This window comes from Gopherus flavomarginatus, chromosome 17, assembly GCF_025201925.1.
Source record: "Gopherus flavomarginatus isolate rGopFla2 chromosome 17, rGopFla2.mat.asm, whole genome shotgun sequence".
Taxonomy (NCBI): domain Eukaryota; kingdom Metazoa; phylum Chordata; order Testudines; family Testudinidae; genus Gopherus; species Gopherus flavomarginatus.
The window spans coordinates 6,994,599-7,017,687 of NC_066633.1; the positions used below are offsets into that span (position 1 = coordinate 6,994,599).

Sequence of the window (23,089 nt, forward strand, 5' to 3'; positions counted from 1 at the left end):
CAGACCCCGCGCTGCAAATGCCCCCTCAAGGGCAGAGCAGGCGCGGGCTGGAATTCCTAGCGGGACCCGAACAGGGGTCCCTAGAAACAACCATCGGTGCTGAAACTGGGGGGCTGCCGCACCCCCGGGCTTGAAGTACTTTCCCTTCTAGGCAGGGGTTACAGTTTGGTGCAAGGGCTCTCAGCACCCCCACTGTAAAAATTGTTCCAACCCCCTGGAAACAGCAGGGTTTATTGGTGAGCAAATGACTGTTCCTCAGCTCAACCCCCCTTTTTAGAAATGATCAGTATTTATGGTTTGGACTGCGATAGCCCTTCAAAGCCCCAGTCCCAGCTTAGGATCCCCTTGCGCAAGGCACTGTGCAAACAGAACAAAAGGCTAGAAGGTCAGTTCTTTGCAGCAGGAACTAAGTGTGGGGTAAAAGACAACAGGTGCAGGCAGAAGGGGAGTGCCAGGAAACAAGGAGACGTTATGGGTCAGCCAATGTGCCTTCAGTTCTTCACTTCAGCAGGGTTCTCTCCCCTACATACACGGCTAGAAAAGGAGGCATGCGGAATACTCTCAGGAAAACTACTGACCTAGGAGGACTGAAAGTAACAGAACTAAGGGCTTAGTAACAGAACCACTGCAGGGCTTAGTAGGAGCGAGTACTCCACAGCCCTCAAGGGACTACTCCCTGTGGTGTGCATGGAAAGCGTTTGTAAGCTGGACCCTTGTCTACAGTACTGTGCCTTTAAGGGCCTCTCGCTTTGTTGCCAAGTTACAGCCTGTCTCCTAGCAACATAGTTTGTTACTTAAGCACCCTGTTTCTTGTGTGTCTGGTCAATTTCCTGCCTCTTTGTCCAGCTTGGACCAGAGTCACCAAAAAGTCTTAACTCAAAATGTCCCAGGTGCATCTGCCGGAAGCATTCAACACCTGTAACAAAGAGGCAGAGGAGGGTCGGTCCCAGAGAACCAGTGATTACTACAGAGTTAATGACAATTTGCCAGCCAGGTTCAACCACCCAGGATGGTTTCGGGGCTACAGGTGAGGAAGCTGATACAACTTGTGTGATGAGCAAAAGCAGCATGCTGAGAGAGAGGGAAGGGTTCATGGTGCACCCAGAGGTTGCCACACTTTGCAACAATGACCTGAGATCCTGTGAAGTCATGACCTCTGCAAGACTGTGAAAATGATACCCATTTTAAGGCCCGAAGGGCATCTGGGATATGTCCCATTATCTACAGCCAGATTAGCCATCATGGCCAGAGGTCCCAAGCGCGCTTTGCTCCATCTTCATTCAAGCCTCAGCTCTCCAGAGTCAAGCATGCACAGAATTGTCTTTGTTCTTAAATTCCTCCAGGATCCTTGTCTTTCTGTTTCCTTAGCAGACATTTCCTCTCTGCCCCATCAGTCTCACTGCTGGTGGATTCATAGTACCAGGAGACAGGTAAGTCTACAGTACGAAATTATTTCAAAATTATTCTATTTGAATTTTTGGATTGTACCAGGAGACAGGCGGTGCACCGTCTGCTGGCAGTATGGCGTCTGCCGTAGCTTTCATGGAGGGAGGAACGAGTGACAAAGCACACCCAGAAACACCTGTGAGAATGTTTTTGCCCCATCATGCACTGGGAGCTTAACCCAAAATTCCAATGGGCAGCAAGGACTGCGGGAACTGTGGAATAGCTACCCACAGTGCACAGCTCCAACATTCAATGCTAGCCTTGGTACTGTGGACGCACTCTGCCGAATTCATGTGCTTTAGTGGGGACACACAAGACCAAATGTATAAAATCGCTTCCAAAAATTCGAATAGAATAATTTCGAAATAATTTCATACTGTAGGACGTACCCTTAGAAATGCCTTCTCATCTCTCCCCACCTTATCCATTCCCCATTTCATCCCCAAAAGCATCTTTTCCTTTGCCTGCACTTCTTAATGTCCATCTGTTACTGTAGTTTATCTCTGTAAACTGCACTATTTCACTCTGTCGAGTGCTGTGGGATACAGTTTGTATGAAAGAAACTATACCAAGTAAAATTGCATTCTATTGTGTAGAACGAATGAATCTCATCCAATGTACAGGACCACCAACCAGATCTATGGAAGCAAAGCGCCTACTGTACATGAAATGCCAGTAAGTATATGCAGCACAAAGCTAATTAACGTGTGTATCAATCTTACCTTTTAAGTGAGCTCTAGGTACCTGTTGAGGAATAAGTTATTTGCTTTATCTGTAGGAATACTTTAAACAAATACTCAGCTACGCTTTTTGCTTTGTTCCTTTAAAAAAAACTGTCAATTCACTTTACCTTCCTTACAGGAGTATCTATCCTTTGCAGTATTTTAAAATGCATATATTGTCCTGCAGGCACTGTTTACTCACCCTCCTCTGCCCAGATATCGCCTGTTACTGGCATGAGCAAACTGGGTAGGGAAACAGTCCGTGTGTGGCACAGCCAACCAGAATACAGGCACAGAATACTGAAAAGTAGTCAAGGGAAATTGGCAAGGGGGAATTCTGATGTTCAAAATTTTTTTTACCCTTATATCTTTTGTTAAATTTAAGGGTTTTTGATGGTGGCCAGCAGTGGTTCAAATTTAGGTCTCCTGTATAAGACCCAGTAGGTGAATTTTTCAATTGCTATTCGAATTTGCATTTCATGTTGCCACTCCAGCCACTTACAAAGGAAGGGAAAATACAGTAATATAATTCATGAAAAACTGAGGGGCACCATAGTTCTATTTTCATATTGTAGGTCTCGGCAGATCTCTGAAATCAGAAGGTGGGATTTTCAGAAGCCTCTAAGTGACTCAGTGAGACACATGCTCTCATGTCACTTTGGGGCTTTTGAAAAATTCGACCCAGAAGCTTCAGTATCTCCACGCAGTGAATTTTACAGTATAAGAGGGTTAGAAAGAAAAGACTCGGTAGTTTAAAAGGGAGCAGATACACTGACCTAAAATCTCTTTGGAAACACACTGGAGTAGATCAATAATTTTTTAATTGGACACAATTATATTCCCCTCCTAAATAAACAAGGAGAGTTAGTCTCTGGCATCTTGTGGCTGAAGTCTGATGCCAAAGAGAACAAGGTGTTTACTCACAAACACCCCCACAAACAATTATACTACTACTACGTTTAAAAAAAAAATCAGAAAAGCCGAGGTGGAACATAGTGATTGCCAAAGTGAAAAAATAAACCATAACCAAAGCCATACACAGGCAAATGTGTGATGATCAATGCCTGAAGCTCCAGAAGCTGGCCCTAGCTCTTCTCCCCACTCACACATAGTATACCTTTCTGCGATAGAAGAATTAATATGGTATGTAAGAATTGCAGTTTTTGAATTTAGCCAAAATTGGTGTAACATCTCTGGCCTGCACCACTGGTGTGCTGCAGAAACCAGCACCCTTGCAGCAAAATATAGGACAAGTTTCCTGAGTACACAGGCCCTTGATTAAAAATCCTAAACAATGGGTGGATGGGTAGGGTTTTTTTTCTGGCCATAGCTGGTGTGTGGTTCATGCTATGAAGCATGAAGATTTAGAGCCCTTTTAATTATACCCTCGCTCTTGTAAAAACACAGAGATGCTATTCATATGAGTATCTACAATATTTCCTCTTGCTTTTCTCCCCCACAGACCTCCTTTAACATTATCTCACATGCATTTTCGAAACATCTTGGAAAGTGTGGCATGTATAGGAATAATGGGCTCAACACCTACATGGAGAAAAGCGATGTGACTGGCATAGATAACCTTATCACCTTCTACGACAGACTCAACTTTCACCCCAGTTACAATGGCAGTGGCCCATCCCACTGTGAATAATGTTTCAGCCATGATGTCTGCAGTATGACACCTGTTCTTCAGTTTACTGTCTACTGCCTGGTTAAAAAAAAACCACAAAAGAACGAGCGAACAATAGCATTGACATTTCCTTAGGATTTCTGCTTCTCTCCTAAATCTTTGAAAGCATGACTGGAAACGGTGCACTCCTGCACTGAGTGATGTTAAATACACTTCCGTCTGCCACATTAGCTTGCAGGATGATTCACCACAACAAACACAGGCTTCTGTTAAAATAATGCTGCATGCCATTGAAGCATCATTAAGCTGCAATGGCAATCTTTTATTATACTGTCTGACTTGAGGTTACCTTGCTGAAGGAGAGCCTAGATCCAATGTTAGCATGACGTAGTAGAAAAGGTCATGAAAACGGAATAAAATGAGTCAATGAGCAAGGATGAAAACTCTGTCATTGAGAGAATAATAAGAGCAAAATGCTGCTTTAGAGCAGGTGTGTTAATAAAGAAAAAAATCTGGAAAAATGTTTGTTGTTTTATTAAAATGCCTGTGAACACAAGTGAATTTAATGCTTGTTAAACATAAATGGATGGCTCCACTCCACAGGCAGCCAGCACACACACTTTCCCATGCCACGCTGCCCTGGCAGTGTGCCTCAGGAATGCCCAGCAAACACCACTGAGAGAAGTTCAGAGAAGTTCTACGACCCACTCCTATCTTGGGCCTCTGCTCAGATTGCCAAGTAAGGGCTACACTTATTCTGGGTTAGAAGGGACCATTGTGATCTCTGGTCTGACTTCCTGTATAACAGGCCACAGAACTTCCTCAAAACAATTCCTAGAGCAGATCTTTTAGCAAAATCTCCAATCTTGATTTGAATCCACCAGGGCCCTTGGCAAATTGCTCCAATGGTTAATTATCTTCACTGTTAGAAATTTACACCTTATTTCCTGTCTGAATTTGTCTAGTTTCAACGTCCGGCGAGCCATCTTTCTCTGCTATGTTGAAGAGCCCATTATCTGCATTTGTTCCCCATGAACGTACTTATAGACCGTGATCACATCACCCCTTAATCCTCCCTCTGCTAAAATAAATAAATTGAACTTTCGCAGTCTATCACTATACAACATATTTTCTAACCCTTTAATTGTTCTCATGGCTCTTCTCTCTCCAATATGTTAACATCCTTCTTGAACTGTGGACAGCAGAACTGGACACAGTATTTCAGCAGTGGTTGCAATAGTACCTAATACAGAGGTAAAATTGCATCTTTACTCCCATGCAAGGTTCCCTGTTTAAGCCTCTCATTAGCCATTTTGCACTGAAAGTTCACATTCAGCTGATTATCCATCACAATGACTATTTTCAGTCACTGCTTCCCAGGACAGAGTGTCTTATCCTGCAAATATGACCTGTGTTCTCTGTTCTCAGATGTATACATTTCCATTTAGCTGTATTCAGATGCCTTCTGTTTGTGCCCAGTTTACCAGGTGATCCAGACCACTCTGTACCTGTGACCTGTCCTCTTCATTATTTACCACTCACCCAATTTTTGTATCATCTGCAAACATTGAGAGTGATGGTTTTATATTTTTTTCCAGGTCATCTGCAAAAATATTAAAAACTACTGGGGCAAAAACCAATCCCTGCCAGGGACTACTAGAAATGCACACCGTTCAATGATGATTTCCTCATTTACAATTACATTTTGAGACTTATCTGTTAGCCAGATTTTAATCCATGTAATGTGTTCCATGTTAATTTTATATCATTCTTGTTTTTTAACTCAAAATACCATCTGTTATCAAGTCAAGCACCTCACAGAAGTCTAGGTATATTACATCAATACTGTTACCTTTATCAACCAAACTTACAGTCTCATCAAATATCAAATTAGTTTTCCACAAATCCAGGTTGATTTGCATTGATATTACCCTACTTTAATTTTTTATTAATCCCTCCTTTAATTTGTTATTAATCGAGTCTTATATCGGTATTATGTTTCCTGGGTTCAATGTCAGATTGGCAGACCTGTAATTACCTAGGTCATACCATTTACTCTTTTTAAATACTGGCACAACACTAGCTTTCTTTCACTTTTCTGGAACTTCCCCTGTGTTCCAAGACTTACTGACAATCAACGTTAAAGGTCCACAGGGCTTGTTGGCCAGCTCTTTCAAAACTTTTGGATGCAAGTCATCTGAACCTACTGATTTATAAATGTCTAACGTTAGTAGCTGCTGTTTAACATACTTAGTTACTGCTGGAGTAGAAATATATCATCATCATCTGATATGAATAATCATCAGTTTTTTTCCTCACTATAGAACAGACATATTTCTTGAACATAATCTGTACCAGTTACAATGGTGACTTCTGTGACATGGACTCTTGTCTACTGCAAGAAACAGTAGTTTAAATGGTACCAATAACTTGAGCTGATACCGCATAGAAGAACAGAAGTACATAAATTGGCTGTAAAATAATTCCTACAGTGCAGTAAGTGGTAGCAAATTAACAAAAATGCTCCAACACATTAACCTTCAAAGTCAAATCTTGTCCTGTTAAACTATGTTTTTCCCACTGCAGGAAAAAAAAATTACCTTGCTTGATAACAGGACACTTCCTATGAGGATCTGACAAAGCAACTTCAAAATTAAGAGTTTTAAGGTGGAATTGTGTTCATAAAGCTGAGAAAAGGTGTCATCTGGGAAATTTGTTCAAGAGAGACTGTCAAGTAGCTAAACCCTCAAATCTACGTTTGGAGATCCAAAATTTTTAAAGAAATTTCATTGTAAACAGTTTCAATAGCTTCTGTCTAGGAAACACAATCATGTTTCACCCTGGAACTAGAAAAAATCACTATAGAATTTCAAGAATAAACTTTTATTAGAAAAAAAGACATCCATTAACACACATTTAATATGATTAAATGATGTTCAGGTAGAAATCCTTGCTGAACCCCTTCCAGTCAACATATAGTTACTTATAATTAAGTGATAGTTCAGTCAACATAGCTTACAACAAAGATATACATATACTTAATAGCTTTTCTTCAATCACAAGTGATCCTTTCAACTCTTGGCTCATACTGCATGGTACTAAAGGATGAATGAATTTTTGAATCTTTGTTTCTATGTTGCTTAGAATCTGATCAGATATCTCAAGATCCATGTTTTCCCAAAGATATTAACCCTTTAAATAGTATTGTTAACTGATTTGTTGTAGAACATTTGTTATTCATTCCTGTCTCAAGACTATAATTTCTTAATGAATTATTCAAACAAGGGCAATGAATCCTAGAGAAATATTTTCTAAAGTTTTATTGCAACAAATGCAGTTATACAACCAATGAAACTGTGCCATTTTATATAAATCACACTCCATTGCAGTTCTAACCATGCAATGTATTTCCACATATAGTTCTCAAGAACTTTGTTTGTGGAGGAGACACTATCCTAGTTTAACAGTGCAACACACTGGTAATATATAACAAAAAGCTATGAAAATTTTTCAGCAGCTGGCTGAAAATAATATTTGGTATATTAGATGAGATGTGTCCAGGTAATACTGCAACCTATATTTTTCATAACATTTTCTTAAGAAAACTTCACTCTGACATGAATCATTTTTATACTGTTCTATAAAACTGAATTGGTCAAGCATGACAGGGAAAGTTTTAAAAAATACAAGCAAGACAAGTTGCTTTGTTACTAGTTAACAAGATCAGCAATGAAATATGAAACTGAATAGTAAGTCTAATAAAGGCATGAATATAGAACAAACAAATACAAATATATGGTGCCTGATCTAAAACCTATTGTAGTTCCCCAAGACTTTTGAAGGAGGTCCATGGTGTAGTTTCACTATTACACCACACAATATTTGGTGATCTCAAATACAGAAATTCCTGGCAGAATTCTGCCTTCATTTATAACCTGTCAACAGGGTTGAACAAATATAATAAAGCAAGGGCTGAAATTCACCCAAAGGCTTTATATTTTCAATATCTATCATATGGTTTCCACAGAAAAAACAAAGTAATTTAGAAAAAAAATCAGCCTTCTGCTTTCTCATTTACCACTTCTCTTCTAGGACTTCAGGGCATGTCTTCATTTCCTCCGTTGTTTCCAATTTTTTGCCTGAAATACAAAATCAACACAGTGCAGAATAAATAAGAAACAGATCAGGCAATTTTACACAATTTTATTATTCCATCCACTTTTTCTACCGATGAGATTAGTTTACATGGAGGACTGTCTCTTTTTAAAAAACTACTCACATTTACCTGCCCATATCTCTCTACCACATACTTTCTCCACAATTCTTAAAATCTCACCTACAAAAAATAAAAAAATCTTTTCTCTTATGCCTAAACCAATTCCCTGGTTTTGGTATTTGAGCTGAATGCTTCACTTTGTTACATATGGTTTATCTCACAATCTTCCACAACAGGCTGCCTTGCATAATTTAACTCTGTAGCACGTTTGGGGATACAGTTTGTATTAAAGATGCTATGCAAAATAAAGTCATATTGTACTGAATTGTATTTGTGTATCATTATAAAGAGCTGGAACACACCCCTTTAGATGAAATAATACAAGATGCACAACTAAACTTATCCCTCCTTTTAGGAAACAAAGTGATTTATTCCATCATTTTTTGAATCAAACATCACCATGACCAGGGTATTTGGATAATATTCATGCTAACTGGTAAAACTTCTAACTGTCATGGGAAAAGCCTTGAAGAGCTGTTTTAAACAGCAGATGAGCTACAAAATTGCCTGCAGAAAGCCTATTAGACAGTTTTAAAACTACGGGTGGTGTCATAGTGAAGTGCAGTACATACATTATTTTGTTATTTCCATTGCTTTTCAACCCTGAGAAACAAATCGGGCTTCTTTTCTTTTCTTTTTTCTTTCTTTTTGCCTTCAAACATGCAGCACACTTTCTGAAAGCACCAAAAAACAAAGCAAAACAAATAACCCTCACCATTCCTAGATTAAACATACCAACATGATTTGCGGGGGGGGGGGGGGGGGAAGTCTTTCCATAGGGTTATGAAGAAAATTGCCCATGCTAAAAGAGTGTGTTAGGACATTTGATTTTTTTTCTAGGTATTTATACAGGTTTTAGTCTAAAAATTTTACACTGTATTTGAGTATTTATCACAGGGATGCTGTTGATATGCTTAGTACTAAGCTAAGATGTTGATGTCAGATGTAAATTTACATTTTCTCTAAGTGTGACTAATCCAGAATTTACTAGTATAACATTTTTTCAGCCTCTGGAAACACTTGTTCCAAACATTTTAAGTCAACCCTTCATTCCCTCTCCACCCCACCAGACAAATATTACAAATCTCTTTGCATAGTTATTTTTAATGAGACCATCAACGTTAGAGTCTGAAATACAGCTAGCACATAACCTTTACCAGTTGTAGATGTACTACTGGTGAAAAGTGCTGTATTGACAACTTTGAGGACTGTAATCCTGTTTAGTAGCAGAGCAGGTAAAGAACAGACAGTGCAGGCATACACATGTACTTTCTTCCTGACCTGGAGGAACCTCTATGGTCCCATCTAATTCTTGACCTCTCTACTGAGACTGCCAAGAAAGGTGCTAATTAATGCCATTTGAAGTGGTGGCTTTATTAATGGGGGCATCTGTACACTGGGAATGGGACTGAGACTTGTCAAATTCATTGCACATAGGTCACTAGGCCATTGTTAGATACAAGCAACTTAAAATCACAGCTGGCCTAGAGGTGAAAGCCTTCATTATCTTATTACAAATCCTCCAGATTATCCAGTCCACATACAATGTATATCATGGTCAATACAGGACTTGTACATTTAGGATATGTGTATGAACAATGGTTCCCTCTCCTTGTGTCTGCACGCTGCATAAATGCTTCAGTGTAGTCTGCTCTTAAAATTGTGCGTTAAATAAGGTAAAGAGGAGGCTTTTCTACAACGATGGCCTGGTCCATTCTAACCAGAAAAAGGCCTGTATTGATGATTCCTGCTAGGATCAATTTATATGGAGCATTAAATATAAGATAAAGTATATCTAGTAAGCTCCAGAGAAGACCCATGACAACGAATAGGCCCTCAATGTGTTTAAATATTATAAACTTTGGGACACTGAGGATTAAAAAATGAGGCGCACAAAAAAAAGAATCTACCTGGAATTCTCTCCTTCCATTCTGGATTTTTAAAGTAAGATTTTTACATATCTGTGCTGGAGATAAAGTTATGTAAGGTTGTATTGTCAATCCAGGATCAATAGAGGTTCTTAAAGAACTGGAAAATAACAAAAACAAAAAATATATATATATATATGCATCAGTAGGCAAAGTGGAACAGATCTGCATTATAATCACTTCTGCTTTAGGCATCAAAATATATATAGTTTAAATTGCTTAAAACCTACATGAGCAGAATTTATGCACAGAGTTAAAAATCACATTACATTTTAAAATAAGACAGTGGATGATTTTAAAGTAAGTCATTTTCTTCTGTACTTACCTGCTAAGATCTGAGTTTGTCTACCACTGAGGAAATATGGAACAGTAAAATGATAACACCAACTTCTAAAGGAAGTTTGGAGTCATTGTAACTACAGGACAGGCACTGCAGGGGCACGCCAGTGCACCTTCAACCATCACCTGGAGGCGTCACAGTTGGGTCAAGAGGGCTAGTTTAGCTCCATACCTTTTCAATCATTGGCTTCTTTGATGAGTACCAATAAGGCATTCCTCAGCAGAAAGAAAACAGAAGCTCAAACCATGCTGGTATTGTACTTAAGACGACATTGCCTTGTATGAAGGGGTCAGGCAGGATCCCAAAGCAGGTTCTGGATGAAGCTTAAATCCACATAAATTACCAGGGTCACTGACTCAGTTAATGTAATGCTATTATTCCTTGACTGGGCAGCCTTTATTCTATTCATTTAATATTGATTGTTTATTGTTCCAAGGACTCAGGATTTATTTTCTTGACTAAGTGAATGGTTGATGAGAACTGTGTCCAGAATGATGCTGCTGCAAACACAGCATGGGAAGACACCTGACACAACAGCCTGTGTATGGCTGTGGTGCCAACACTGAAGATGATGTGTAGTGTTTAGAAAAAAGTTCCCTGTGGACAGTTTGCTTTTCTGACAAGTGAACAATTCTAAGGGGATGAAGTTTGAAAATTCAGGAGAAGCATCAAAGCAATCTAGGGACGTATCCATAAGGTACACATTGTGACAGAAACATCAGGGAAGACTGGTTGGGACACATATCAAAATGCAACCTCAGGCCACAATAGACAAGCTTCTGCCACGTGCAGAATATCTTTAATCTCCAACTACCCTCCTCCCAAAACAGTCTCAAACCCCAGCCATTCACACCCCAGTGTAAGCAGGAAACCATCCACCTCCTTCTGTACCAGTGCAGGCGGACAACCACCCTCACTGCCTCCAATCCTCAGCACTGGTCCTGGGTGCTGTAAAGAGTGTATGCTGGTCCTAGATACTGGAGAAGTGGTGCTGGGTAAGAGTGAGTGCTGATCCTGGAAGGTGGGGGTTGGTGGTGCCCAAGTTCCTTAGTGAAGTCTCTACAAATGCTTTCCACCTTCAATCCCACTATCTTCTGCTTACCTCTGCCTACCTCCCACTCCTGCAAAGCAGTCTTCAGAAGCTGCTTCAGCAAGCTGAGGAAAGATCCCACTCCTTGTCCACAAGCTTAGGGGAAAAAAAGGTGCCGACTATTACTTCCCTTGCAACGCTGGAGCATCTAGCAACCCAGCTGTCAGTGCAATTGGGAGCCATTAGAACTTCTAGATTTATAGACCCCTTTTTTCACATCACTCATGAAATTCTCCGAACTACATTCTAGTCACACTTCTTATAGCTTTGTAGGTTCTCCTCTCATTCTCTTTATTGTTACTAGGAATATCTGCATAAAACCAAGATCTTTTAAATCTCTTCCTGCTTCTTCTTCCCACTGGAAACCAGACTCCTGGTGTGTCAGCCACAGAATTATGATTTCAGATGTGTACAGAAGTGGGAGAAGACAATAAGCAGCAGGAGCAGATGAGTGTTTAGGGACTCTGTTCTTGTTCCCAGTTAAGTCAATGGGAGTTTTGCCATGGTCTTCAAGGGAAGCCGGAGTAAATCTTTTTTTTGATCCAGCTGACCCTAGTCATAAAAACTGCAGGCAGCGGTTCTCGACAACCTTGCATTTAAAAAAACAATGGGCAGGGAAAGAAAGATTTCATTTTGAATCAGTCTTTCGACACAGGATGTTGATACAAACCACCTGAAATCTTGCTGGTTTCATGGTTCATGATCAGAACCCAATTTATTAAATGTTATAAACTTATGAATTCACACCATTTCTTATATACAAATCAAGTTTTTCAATTTTTAAAAAAGTGCTCTTTAAAAATTAGATTAGTTTAAAGCACAAGTTACAAGGAACTGCATCTTAACTGAAAGTGAATTAGTACATCAAGAAAGGTTTCAACCACATGCACATCAGTTGGGGAATAAGACACTTTTTAAATCTCAATGTTGGTTTACTGAAATTTTATTTGAGGAAACACTCAGCCTAGTTTATATAGACAGGGTATATAGTGCTTCCATCATTAAAAATAATTACAGCTTAATGTTATTAAAGCAATATATTTGGAAAACTGCTATTTTAAAATACCAGCTTGCATTCCAATTTCAAACTAAAGACCCCAGTCTTGCAATCAGATTCAGGCAGGCAGAACCTTATGCCTGTGCAGACTGATTACAGTTTTGGGGGCTTAGAATACAACTTTTTTTCCAGGTGTACTATTACTAAATTAAAATTTGTAGTGACCTGATGTAATATTTAATCTAAAAATCAAATGTGGTCAGGCAGAAAGATGCCAGACGACCATTATTAAAATATTTTTTAAGTGTAACTGCACAACAGTATAAAGCACACAAAAGATATCTAGACATAAAGGTCATTGTTTCTTTTTTTATAACAACATTACTAGTACTACACTATTCTATGCCATAGCCTGTCAATTCTCTGCAAGATCAGAGCACATAGGGGGATGAAATGCAATACTGGATGCATTCTTGACTGCTTTTGCTCTATTCTGGGAAATTAAGGCCAGCCTCAGGCAGGCTGTTGAAATAAGAAATAGATGGGTGGTAGATAGAGATTTCGAAGAGATTAGCCACTTAAGAAGACCAGATTATTACAGAAATGCCAAATCACACTGCTGATACAAAAGATACAGACTGACTTGAAGGGCTTCACTACACACAAACTGAGACAATGAAATCAGTTTTAATTCACATATTTTAGTTATTTCAGTGCAAGTCTATGTGTGGGGATGCTCTTATTCCATCATCAGTGGATGGAACAGAGGTGTGAGGGGTGAATGGAGTAGGGACACTGAAAATACCCTAGGATCTCACTCAGACAAAATATTTGCCAGCCAAAGCTTTTAAGGAAGTGTTTACTGTAGCAAGCCTAAGTTTGCTCTATTGCACAAAACAGTAGAAAGATCAAATTTTTGCAGAGATGCATCTTATAGAAACCATTGTTAAAAACGAAACACAAGACACTCCAATGCAACATCAAGTTAATTTTGAAGGCCAAAACTCATCATGTATTTGTAGAGCATCAAAATGAGATTAAAGAATGCCTATGGAATTATTTTGGCCTTGGCTACTTCAGCAGCATGTAGATCCAGTGCAATCCACTGAAATAATGCTGTTTGAATGAACATATGGAAGCAAAAAGCTGCTTCACTATACTGAACTCCAATTGTGCTTTGAAGCATCTGCTTACAGGAGGTTATCAGAATGTTCGGAAGATAAAAAGGACTCAGCAGTCTCAGAGTTGAAGCTGGAAGCCCTTAAAAGACTGCTCCACACCATGTTCCTGAACTTGCAATTGAATCTATAGGGACAGACCCTTGTATCTGCATGGAGCTACATTGACTTCAGTGGGCCTGTGTTAGTTACAGTCGTCCAGCAGAGCAGTTCTAATTTTAAGATGGGGATCCAAGTGGAAAATAGCTACATGCAGATGTTCTAAAATAGTTCCAATTCCATGAAATGACAGAGAATGTGCTTCAATATCTGTAATATTCCTAATCAGCTGCTGCTGTTTTCTAAGATCTCTTAGCAACTGGCCAATACACTGTGGACACAAATTGGTTCACTTTCAATATATGTATGTTTTGATGCACCATATAATTTAAAGCATAATTAGCCATGCTATCTTCTTATCTAGGACAATGACATGTTAAATACAGCATCCTGTAGTAATGCATGCCCTAAAAATCATTATAAAAATATTTCCTTGAAGCACTTTAAATCATTTACAAAATTCTACAAAAAAAATTAAACATTTATCCATGATACACCTGTTAAATAGGATTTTTCACATTAGTGTACACATGATGTAGATCAGTATCTTCCATCTTCCTCCTTTCACTCTCAACTTTTATCAAGGTATTTACAATGATAGGTATTTTCTAAAAAGACTGAATGCTGTTATAAAAAAAAAATACTTACAAATCTGACACCTCGCTTTTCACCAGGGAGCTTGTGCATGCCTGTACAGCTATGTCACTAAACTCTGCCGAACTTCTGTCTAAAGTTTCCTGAACATGGTCCTCTTTACGATCAGCTTCCCTACTTTGCTCGGCTAACATTTTCCCTTCCAAACTAGAGTTGGGTACATTAATTTCTTCCTGCCTGCTGCTGTCTTGCTGGCTCTCTCCTTCCTCTTCCTTAATGGATGTGTTTTGGCTCTCAAAAATACATGTTCCTACGCTAACGCTTACTGCTGCCATGTTGGGTTTCTGCAATTGGGGATCTGGATTTGAATCTGAGCTGCAATACATATGTTTGTCTCCCAAAGTGTTATCCTTTCTGTAATCATCTGCTTCAGTTTTAACGTGCAAAGGAGCAGCCTCCAGTTTTTCACAGGTTTCTGCTATATGGAGACCTGTCTCCTCTACTATGAGGCTCTGAGTAAAATTTGCTTCTTTTATTCCTGTCTTTCCCTCTCCACCAAGGTCCCCATTCTGCACCAAGGCTCCACTTTTTTGTTCAAGTGCACAAATATTCGGGAGAGTTACCTCAGTCCTTAATGTGCTGCTATGGGGAAGTGGAAGTTCTACATTTTGCCTTTTGTTTAAAAGCACAGATTTCTTTCTATCGCGAGCATACTTTAGACCAGCTATAAATTTGCTTGAAATTTTTAACTGAAAGGTGCTATTTCTTTTGGAATTAGACTTAGCATTAAAGTAATTTTGCAATTTACACCCATCACCTTTGCTGTGTGTAGATGAAAGGCTTTTCTGCTTAGGCTCTATAGTACTCTTTTTACTTAATGGATTTCCTTTTACAGACAAAGCACCAGCAGCTAAACCTTTAGTCCATACTGTCCCTTGCTCAGCCTTCAACTCCAGAGTAGTATGGAGGAAAACGTTCTCTGCATGGGATGCACTTTTCTCACCATCATGCATTATTGCACTTTCTCCTACAGTTCTCTGAGAGCTTTTCAATTCATCTGTTTGCTGAGGTACCTTTTTAGTTTTTTTACTCTGACCCGATAACATGTTAGTCTCATTTTCGATTAGCTGATGCTTTGTTTTTCCTTTATTTGCACGTGGTTTGGTAACTCTCAATGAGTCAGCAGGTAAGTTATCCCTCCGTATTTCCATACTGTTTGCAGAGCCTTTAGCCTTTTCTGCCAAAAATTTCCTAATTTCTTGTTCAATGCTGTCATCGCTATCCACAGAGCTGCTGTCATCTGTTGCTGAAGTAGCAGTCAAAGAACATCTTTTATTTTTAGCTGCCTCCAAGTTATTCTTGTTGCAAACTGGTTTAGGTTTACATTCTTTTTTAAACTGCAACGCAAATGGTAAGTCCTTTATGCTTTCTGATCTTCCTTTTGAGAGCCTGCCATTTACATTGTTCTGGGGGCTTCTAACTGCATTTTCCTTAGTATCTTTACGTGATTTTGAAAGGCAGCTTTTTAGCAGAATAGGACTTTTGCATTTCCAGTCCTTTCGCTGGAGGCTACTGAGTTCATCCAAAAGCTGGGTTTCTGTGTCACCAAATCTGACTTTCTTCTTGCATTGGATTTTTTGGTCTTTGGACTTTTTCTTTAGTTTCCTCTTGGACCTTAAGAGGTCTTTGATAGCGCTATCAAGATCTTCATCGCTGTCCAGAGAACTGCTCTTGTCATCTGTACCATCTCTCTCTTGAGCCTGGACTGTATTTTTTATCAGTTCTCTTGTGTTACCCTGAACCTGCATCAAGCTGTTTGCAAAGTCTAAAGCAACATGCTTGTCAACAAGCCCAGTGAATTCTGCAGAGATCAGCTGCTGACTTGTTTCTTTGTTACCAGACCTTCCAGCTTCACAGGCTTTTCTATGACAGCTCAGGCCACTCCCATCTTGCAAAACTAGCATTTTGGCGCTATTACCATAACCCGCATGGGCATACCCCATCTCCAGCCCTTCTGTTTTATTGTCTATGCTCTGTTTTGCTACTTTGCTTTCTCCTTTAAGTCTCCTCTTACGACTCAATGATAGATTCAGTGTTTTGGGGAGGGAAGGTTCCAGGCCACCAGTCACACTGTTACGCTCAGAAGACAAGGGCCTTTGGACAGAGTGGGACAAATTATCAGGTTTTGTTACAAGATTTTCTGACTGTGCCTTGAGAGCCAAAAAAGCCCTGATTTCTTGCTCTATGCTATCATCGCTGTCTACAGGGCTGCTGTCGCTTTCGCAGTGGGAGGAAGGCAAGCTTTGGGGGTAGAAGAAAGGGTTTGCTGCAAATGATTTGCCCTCGCATCCCATTTGGGGTGGCATGATTGTTTTGGAAATGTCAAGGATGGCTTCCGCACACATCAGTTCTGTGGATGTGTCTGCTCGGCAAGAAGCCTGCAACGTGAGCTTGCATTTGGCAATTTTGTTTACCGGAGATGCACAACTTCTGGCTTTTTTCAAAGGCTTAAACAGTTTGTTAAATTCATTGCCAGTGCCTTTAAATTGTGTGGATTTTGTACTCATCTCCCTCCTTTTGCTGCTTAAGGATTTTTTATGGTCTTCTGCCGATGCACATTTTGTTGAGCTAATTGTTAGGCTTGCAGAAATGTCTGCTACACCTTTTTGGAAGTCTGTTGTAGGATTTACCTCTTTCTTGATTTTCTCCAGCTGATAAAGCTGAATGGCTTCTTCGATACCATCATCACTACTTGAATCAGATAAGTGAGTGCTTTCAATTATTTGTTCTCCTTCGGTTTTGAAGAAATGTCTCTTGCCTTCACCTTCTTTATTTTGTTCGACAACCCATGGTTGGCTAGTAGCTGTCATTTTAAAATGTGTCTGGGTCGCTTTACTGAAGTCACTAGGCTCTTCACTGATTTTAGACTTCAAACATTTAGATTGTACATTGGTCTTCCTCAGTTTGGGCTGGTGCCTTAAGAGAAGTGCTTTGCATCCTTGCTTTAAAGTACTGCGATTTGCTTTGTTAGCTGATTCTTTGTTATATTTAAACATAGATTTCACTTGAGTTTCTTTCTGTTCCAGGTTTTTATCCTCCACAATTACACACTTATTAGTTTCTTGCTGTTTCTTTTCATTCAAGAACTGTACAATTTCAGCATGTATGCTCTGTTCAAAAGAGTCATCACTACTGATGCTCAGAGGTGAAGCTGACCGTAGCTTCTCACAAATTCCCACATGGTCAGAAATGAAGCCTTCAGTCACCATTTCAGCTTTAAATTTCATAGGGAGTAGATTACTAGTCACCTTATTCTGTGAGAGTTCCCTTTTGACCCTCTTGTCTACATCTGTTCTATCTGAACACTCTGCATTGCTTGGCAATGGCTGGATACTCTTGCTTTTCTTTTTCAAGTACTCTTGAATGGCTTCCTCTATGTCTCGATCAACAGAATCATCACTATCAGAATCCAACAGGAGGGTCCCAAACTCTGAACTGTCTTCCACTTCTGTGCCATCAGAATCAGCAGGGCAACCACACTTGGAATAGGTGTGCTGTTGTAGCACCCGGGTACTAGATGTAAGTCTGTTACTCCTTTTTTCTCCCTTTCGTTTTTTCTGTGTAATACAATCATAATCATTGTTCATATCCAGGGAAGACTCTTGACTTTGCAGGTTGTTTATGATCATCTGAACTTTTGCACTTACAGATGCTCTAGTAACATCCTCTTCAGATTCAGAGAAGCAAACAGGGTATCTACAACTCCTTGATTGTCCAAAAGATTCCCATTTTGTCTTCAGAGCTATCAAAGGAGAGGCATTCATAAGAAACATTCTAGCAGGCAATGAAGAAGTCCGCAAAATAACTGTTTTTTAGGTTGGTCTCTCATCCATCCTAAGGGAAAAGAAAAAACACTCATATAATGTATATAAAATAAAATGTATAAACACATTACTTAGTTTTCCATGTGATACTCTGTGATACAACTCATACATTACTAATGTCCAGTAGTCTTGTTACATCAGCTAGTCACAGAAGTTGCTCCTCAATATCATTTAAATGGGAAATCTACTACTTGTTCCATTTAAAGAGGAGATAAAACTGAGGTGCTGACCATTTGTGGTCATTAAAGATCCCCTGGAATTCTGGCTCTAGCTATAGACCAGTCCAGGTAATTACATCCTGCCTACCTAAAACTCTCCCTGCACTTTGAACATAGTATTCTTTGATTCTAATTCTAAAATGCTGCGGGCTATAAAAAGTTGTCAAGGTGAGCTGTAGCTGCATTTTAGGGATGGGTGAAGAGGACTCTTTATATGGGGGTGCATCATTTTATTAATTCTATAAAGACTTTGGGGACAAAAGAAAAAATTAAAAAGGTCTTTTTAACTGGAGCAGACTTGGGGGGAAAACTGCAAAATATTCTACTAATATCTGTATTTTCTTGACTATGATTATTGTGTTTAAATGTTCTCCATCCATAACTAGGTTTCACTGTCTATTTGGTTGTGCAGCAAAATTATTTATGACTATATTTCCACTGAGTGACTGCAACGTTATACATTCAGCAATATGACTTCACTGCGGGATCAAGGCCCTTCTATAAATACAAATCTTCAAGAGCCAGTAAAAGTGGTAAAAGCAGCAAAGAATCCTGTGCTGCTTTTACAGATCCAGACTAACACGGCTACCCTCTGATACTTAAAAGTGGTAAGAAGATTATGAATTATTCTTTATATTACAGTAGGCACCCACTCTCTTAAGTACTGTATAGCCACCCAGTGTAAAATAGACCTCATCCCCAAAGACCTTACAATCTTCCATGGGACTCCACAAGGGCACAGGATTCTGACTACAGGCACCAGTCTGCAGCATCAAGACCTAATTTTGTTAGCTCAACGCATGCTCCTATCAACCTCTGTGTTCTGTCAAAACACTGCTGCAATGGAGACATGCCACAACTGTGACACACAATCATCCCCACAAACATATTGGGTCTCAATCAGTCCATTGCATTGTATTGTACAGAAACTATAAAACCAAGCTTCTATCTTTGAATTTCTTCCAATCTAACTTTCCTCTAGACGGAGCATTCAGAAAGATGTTTTTTGCAAAAATTTAATTTGTGGCAGTATATTTTCTTTAAGAATTATTATAATTCTATAATTTTTAAACAAAACATTTTAGCTTTTTCTTATCTCTCTCATGTTTTGTTACAGACAAGTGGGTATTAAAAATGCGGGGGGAAATGATGCTTGCTTACTTTTATCAGGCACTTGGAGCACCAAGAATGAAAAAAGCATTGCAAGTGTGCTATATGTGGTTACTTTTGTCAAACTTGTTCTTTGATCTAGAGGCAGGGGTGAACTTTAACACCATTTTAAAAGCAGCCTGGGTCATTGTTCAAATCCCACCAGTCTAGGCAGAATCACCCCATATCTGCCTTACATGATTTCCCATCCCGGAAAGTCCAGCGGAGCTAATACTTTTGCTGCTCCTTCATCCTTTGGCTCCCTGCCACAATGTTCTGACATAAAACATTCTTGCTCAAGCCTTTGGCTCTAAATATCAATTCTTGATTTTTTCCCCCGTGATAATTAGTTTTAGAGCATTGCTCTTGTTATATAATTTAATTTTTAAGGATATTGATTAAGAATGTTCTTCCATCTGGTTGGTGCCCAGAGCAATCTGACACATGCGATTATAAATTCTCTCTATAGTGAAGCAAAAAAAAAAAAAAAAAAAGTTAAGCGTTTACCCCTAGTATGCACATTCTAAAAAAATACAAGTATCTTTGACCGTTCAAGTGTCAAGCAATTAGGAACCACAGGTGAACTGGTGACCTAGCTAAGTGGTCATTACTTAGCAGCAGCCTAGAAGACTTTACGTGTAACATGTACTGAGAGGGTCACTGGTAAAGAATGTGGATGATTAAATAGTTTCCAAGTTTTCTGTGGTATAATTTACGGTATACTTCATAAAAAAACCCAGAAGCTTTCAAGCACGAGTGGTAAGTTAAATAATCATGTTATGAGAGAAATGAATTAAGAGTGTGAGAGAATCAGAACACTGGGCTAGTTACCCCTGAGTAATGCATTCAATACGTTTAAGCTTTTGGCTCTGTACACATCACTATTTTTTCCCTATTAACCTCTTTCTTTCCAGAATAGCGGATGTTTTCATTATCTGAACAACATGGGATTGCTGGCATACTGAAAATTTACAGCTATCCACAGGGGACTGGGTTTAATTTGTGTGTCATGTTATCCACCCATAACGTCGGTGGGCCACTGCCAATCATTTAACAGCAGCTGCCGGAACTTAATTGCACACAACTAAATTAAAGCAATAGATTACCTATAACCACCACATTCAGCATCTTTATGGACAAAAGATCTCAAAGTACATTACAGAGAGTATACACAGCTATCATGTCACTGAGTCTTGAAATGCAGCCACTTCTAAGGAGCTACGTAGCAGCTATTTAATGTTAGACAGTAAGGTACCACAGTAATTTAAGACAGCAAGTGCGGGATACTGCACCCAAATACAAGCACAGACATTTGAGGAGGTAGAATTTAGTTATCCAAGTGGAGTTTGGCCAGGACATTAAAGTTAGTATCCTGACTCTTGCTGGTTGGGCGTGGACCTGAAGAGGACACAGTTCTCTTCAGAGCTGTGCCACTGACTTGCCACACAACCTTCAGTAACTTGCTGTAAATGGACACAGTGATAGCAACCCACCTCGGCAAAAGGATTTAACAGCAGCTGAAGAATCCAATCACTGCACAGTAGATGGTCCGCAAACAGTGCCACCGTACCTTCAATGCCCAAGAATGACCAGGCACACTGAGTTTTGCCTTCCTGAAGGAGATGTCCCTATCAGGAGACATCAAAGCATTGGTCTTCCTCAGCTCCACCTCACACTGGCCTGTGCCTTCACACCCCCTTGGGATCCCAACCCAGAAACACTCCCAACCAGCCCTTGGCTTCTCTGCTCAAACATCACCAACTCCACCCTCCTGGGCCACAACCTCTGGTCCCTTCCAGACACACCCTAGGCTGCCATTCCTAGGGACCCCTCCCCCCAGCCTCGCCTCAGGGATCCCAGTCTGTCACCCCCAGGGAGCCCTTGACCCCCAGCCCTGCACACCCCGGGGATCCCACCTCCAGGACCCCAGCCCATCACCCCAAAAACCCTGCCTTGTCACTCCCTGAGATCACAGCATGTCACTGCCAGGGAGCCCCCCTCCCAGGTTCCCAGCCTGTGACCCCCTCAGCGAGCCCCCCAAGTACCCTGCCCCCCATATCCCAGCCCCGTGCCCCCAAGGACACCGCTCCCAGGATCCCAGGCCATCACCCCCAAGGAGCCCTCGACCCCACCCCATCACCCCTGGGACCCTGCCTTGCCACTCCCTGGGGTCTCATCCCCCAGCCTGTGACCCCCTCGGCGAGCCCCCCAAGTACCCTGCCCCCCATATCCCAGCCCCGTGCCCCCAAGGACACCGCTCCCGGGATCCCACCCCATCACCCCTGGGACCCTGCCTTGCCACTCCCTGGGGTCATATCCCCCAGCCTGTGACCCCCTCAGCGAGCCCCCCAAGTACCCTGCCCCCCATATCCCAGCCCCGTGCCCCCAAGGACACCGCTCCCGGGATCCCACCCCATCACCCCTGGGACCCTGCCTTGTCACTCCCTGGGGTCTCATCCCCCAGCCTGTGACCCCCTCGGCGAGCCCCCCAAGTACCCTGCCCCCCATATCCCAGCCCCGTGCCCCCAAGGACACCGCTCCCGGGATCCCACCCCATCACCCCTGGGACCCTGCCTTGCCACCGCCGGAGAGTCCCCCCCCCGACAGCCCCCCCGGACCCCGTTCCGCGATCCCAGCCCCTCCCCCCAGGAGCCTGGGCCTTAACCGACCCCGGCCCCCCAACCGCCCTTGGCCTCGCCCCGCCGCCCAGAGCGGAGGCTGCCCCGGGCCTGGCCCCTCGGCTCCGCCTGGCAACGGCTCCCGCCGCCTTGGGCCTGGCGGTTCCGCTGCCCGGCCGGGGCCTCGGCGCCTCCCCGCCGCGCTGGCCGCTCACCTGCCGCCGGGCCCCGGGGTGGGGGCGCTGGGGGAGCGGGGCGCGGCTCCCGCCTGCTCCGGCCGCTGCCCGCCGAGCTGGTGCAGGGGCGGGCGCCGGGCGGCGCTTCCTCCCCTGCCCCCGGGGAGCGGGGGGCATGCGCCGCAGGGCTCCGCCGGGGGAGGCGGCGGCCTGCGCGGGCCGGAGCGGGGGTAGGGCCCGGGCCCGGCTGGGGGCAGCGCAGGGGGCGGGTGCATGGCCCCAGCCCTGCCAGCTCTGCCCCCGCGGAGCCTGCACGGGAGCGGGGTGCAGATGGCGAATTGCTGGGGGGTCCCTGTGCTGCATGAGGCCAAGGGGGGGGGGGGTGGAACCGGCTCCGTCTCTTTAATCTCTGCCACCCCCCCCAATCGGTTCCTGAACCTCCCGGCCCCCTGTGCCTTAGAGCAGCAAAGGCTGCGGCATCGTTTGTTCAGGCAGCGGGGGCCCGAGTGTCAAAAGAGCCCCGTTCCCGTTTAGCTACCCAGAGCTGTGCAGAATCTGGCCCCATATTTGGGTACCGAAACGGGAGGGGAGTCCCCGTGAAAACCTGCGGCTCCCCGCTCCGGTGGGTGGTGTGAGCCCTTCTGAAAAATCCCGGCTCCAAGTCCCGGAGCCTGAAGTGAAATCTCCGGGCTGCAGGACTCAATGGGTCTTTTCGGTGACTAACCGGATTCTCTGCATCTTGCC

The 23,089-nt window shown here is 42.0% G+C and overlaps 2 protein-coding genes across 4 annotated transcripts; one reads left to right on the forward strand and one right to left on the reverse strand.

The window, feature by feature from the left end:
* Window positions 1-60: 60 nt before the first annotated feature.
* Window positions 61-4,300, forward strand: PIERCE1 (piercer of microtubule wall 1). 2 transcript variants are annotated; one of them, XM_050926770.1, is made up of 4 exons: window positions 61-236; window positions 847-1,027; window positions 2,043-2,121; window positions 3,631-4,300. In XM_050926770.1, the coding sequence occupies exons 2-4, from the start codon at window positions 882-884 to the stop codon at window positions 3,817-3,819; spliced, it is 414 nt and encodes a 137-aa protein (XP_050782727.1). In that variant the 5' UTR covers window positions 61-236; window positions 847-881; the 3' UTR covers window positions 3,820-4,300. The 2 variants fall into 2 exon arrangements, with proteins under 2 accessions (XP_050782727.1, XP_050782726.1); XM_050926769.1 differs by lacking the exon at window positions 61-236 and having other exon boundaries at window positions 645-1,027; window positions 3,631-4,299.
* A 2,462-nt stretch (window positions 4,301-6,762) lies between these two features.
* On the reverse strand, window positions 6,763-21,391 carry PPP1R26 (protein phosphatase 1 regulatory subunit 26). Of its 2 annotated transcripts, none has more exons than XM_050926751.1 (5): window positions 21,045-21,391; window positions 14,355-18,194; window positions 9,985-10,102; window positions 8,647-8,748; window positions 6,763-7,937 (listed from the first exon to the last, which is right to left on the reverse strand). In XM_050926751.1, the coding sequence occupies exons 2-4, from the start codon at window positions 18,131-18,133 to the stop codon at window positions 8,656-8,658; spliced, it is 3,990 nt and encodes a 1,329-aa protein (XP_050782708.1). In that variant the 5' UTR covers window positions 18,134-18,194; window positions 21,045-21,391; the 3' UTR covers window positions 6,763-7,937; window positions 8,647-8,655. The 2 variants fall into 2 exon arrangements, with proteins under 2 accessions (XP_050782708.1, XP_050782707.1); XM_050926750.1 differs by lacking the exon at window positions 9,985-10,102 and adding an exon at window positions 11,445-11,528.
* Window positions 21,392-23,089: the final 1,698 nt, after the last annotated feature.

Coding starts and splice junctions, on each gene's coding strand:
- PIERCE1 (XM_050926770.1), top strand. CDS start 882: ATGTCCCAGGTGCATCTGCCGGAAGCATTCAACACCTGTAACAAAGAG. Junction 1,028..2,042: donor GGATGGTTTCGGGGCTACAG/GTGAGGAAGCTG, acceptor TCTATTGTGTAG/AACGAATGAATCTCATCCAA. Junction 2,122..3,630: donor CTACTGTACATGAAATGCCA/GTAAGTATATGC, acceptor TCTCCCCCACAG/ACCTCCTTTAACATTATCTC.
- PPP1R26 (XM_050926750.1), bottom strand. CDS start 18,133: ATGTTTCTTATGAATGCCTCTCCTTTGATAGCTCTGAAGACAAAATGG. Junction 8,749..11,444: donor GGAGTGGGAGGTAGGCAGAG/GTAAGCAGAAGA, acceptor TGGTGCTTTCAG/AAAGTGTGCTGCATGTTTGA. Junction 7,938..8,646: donor AATGGAAATAACAAAATAAT/GTATGTACTGCA, acceptor TTTGTATTTCAG/GCAAAAAATTGGAAACAACG.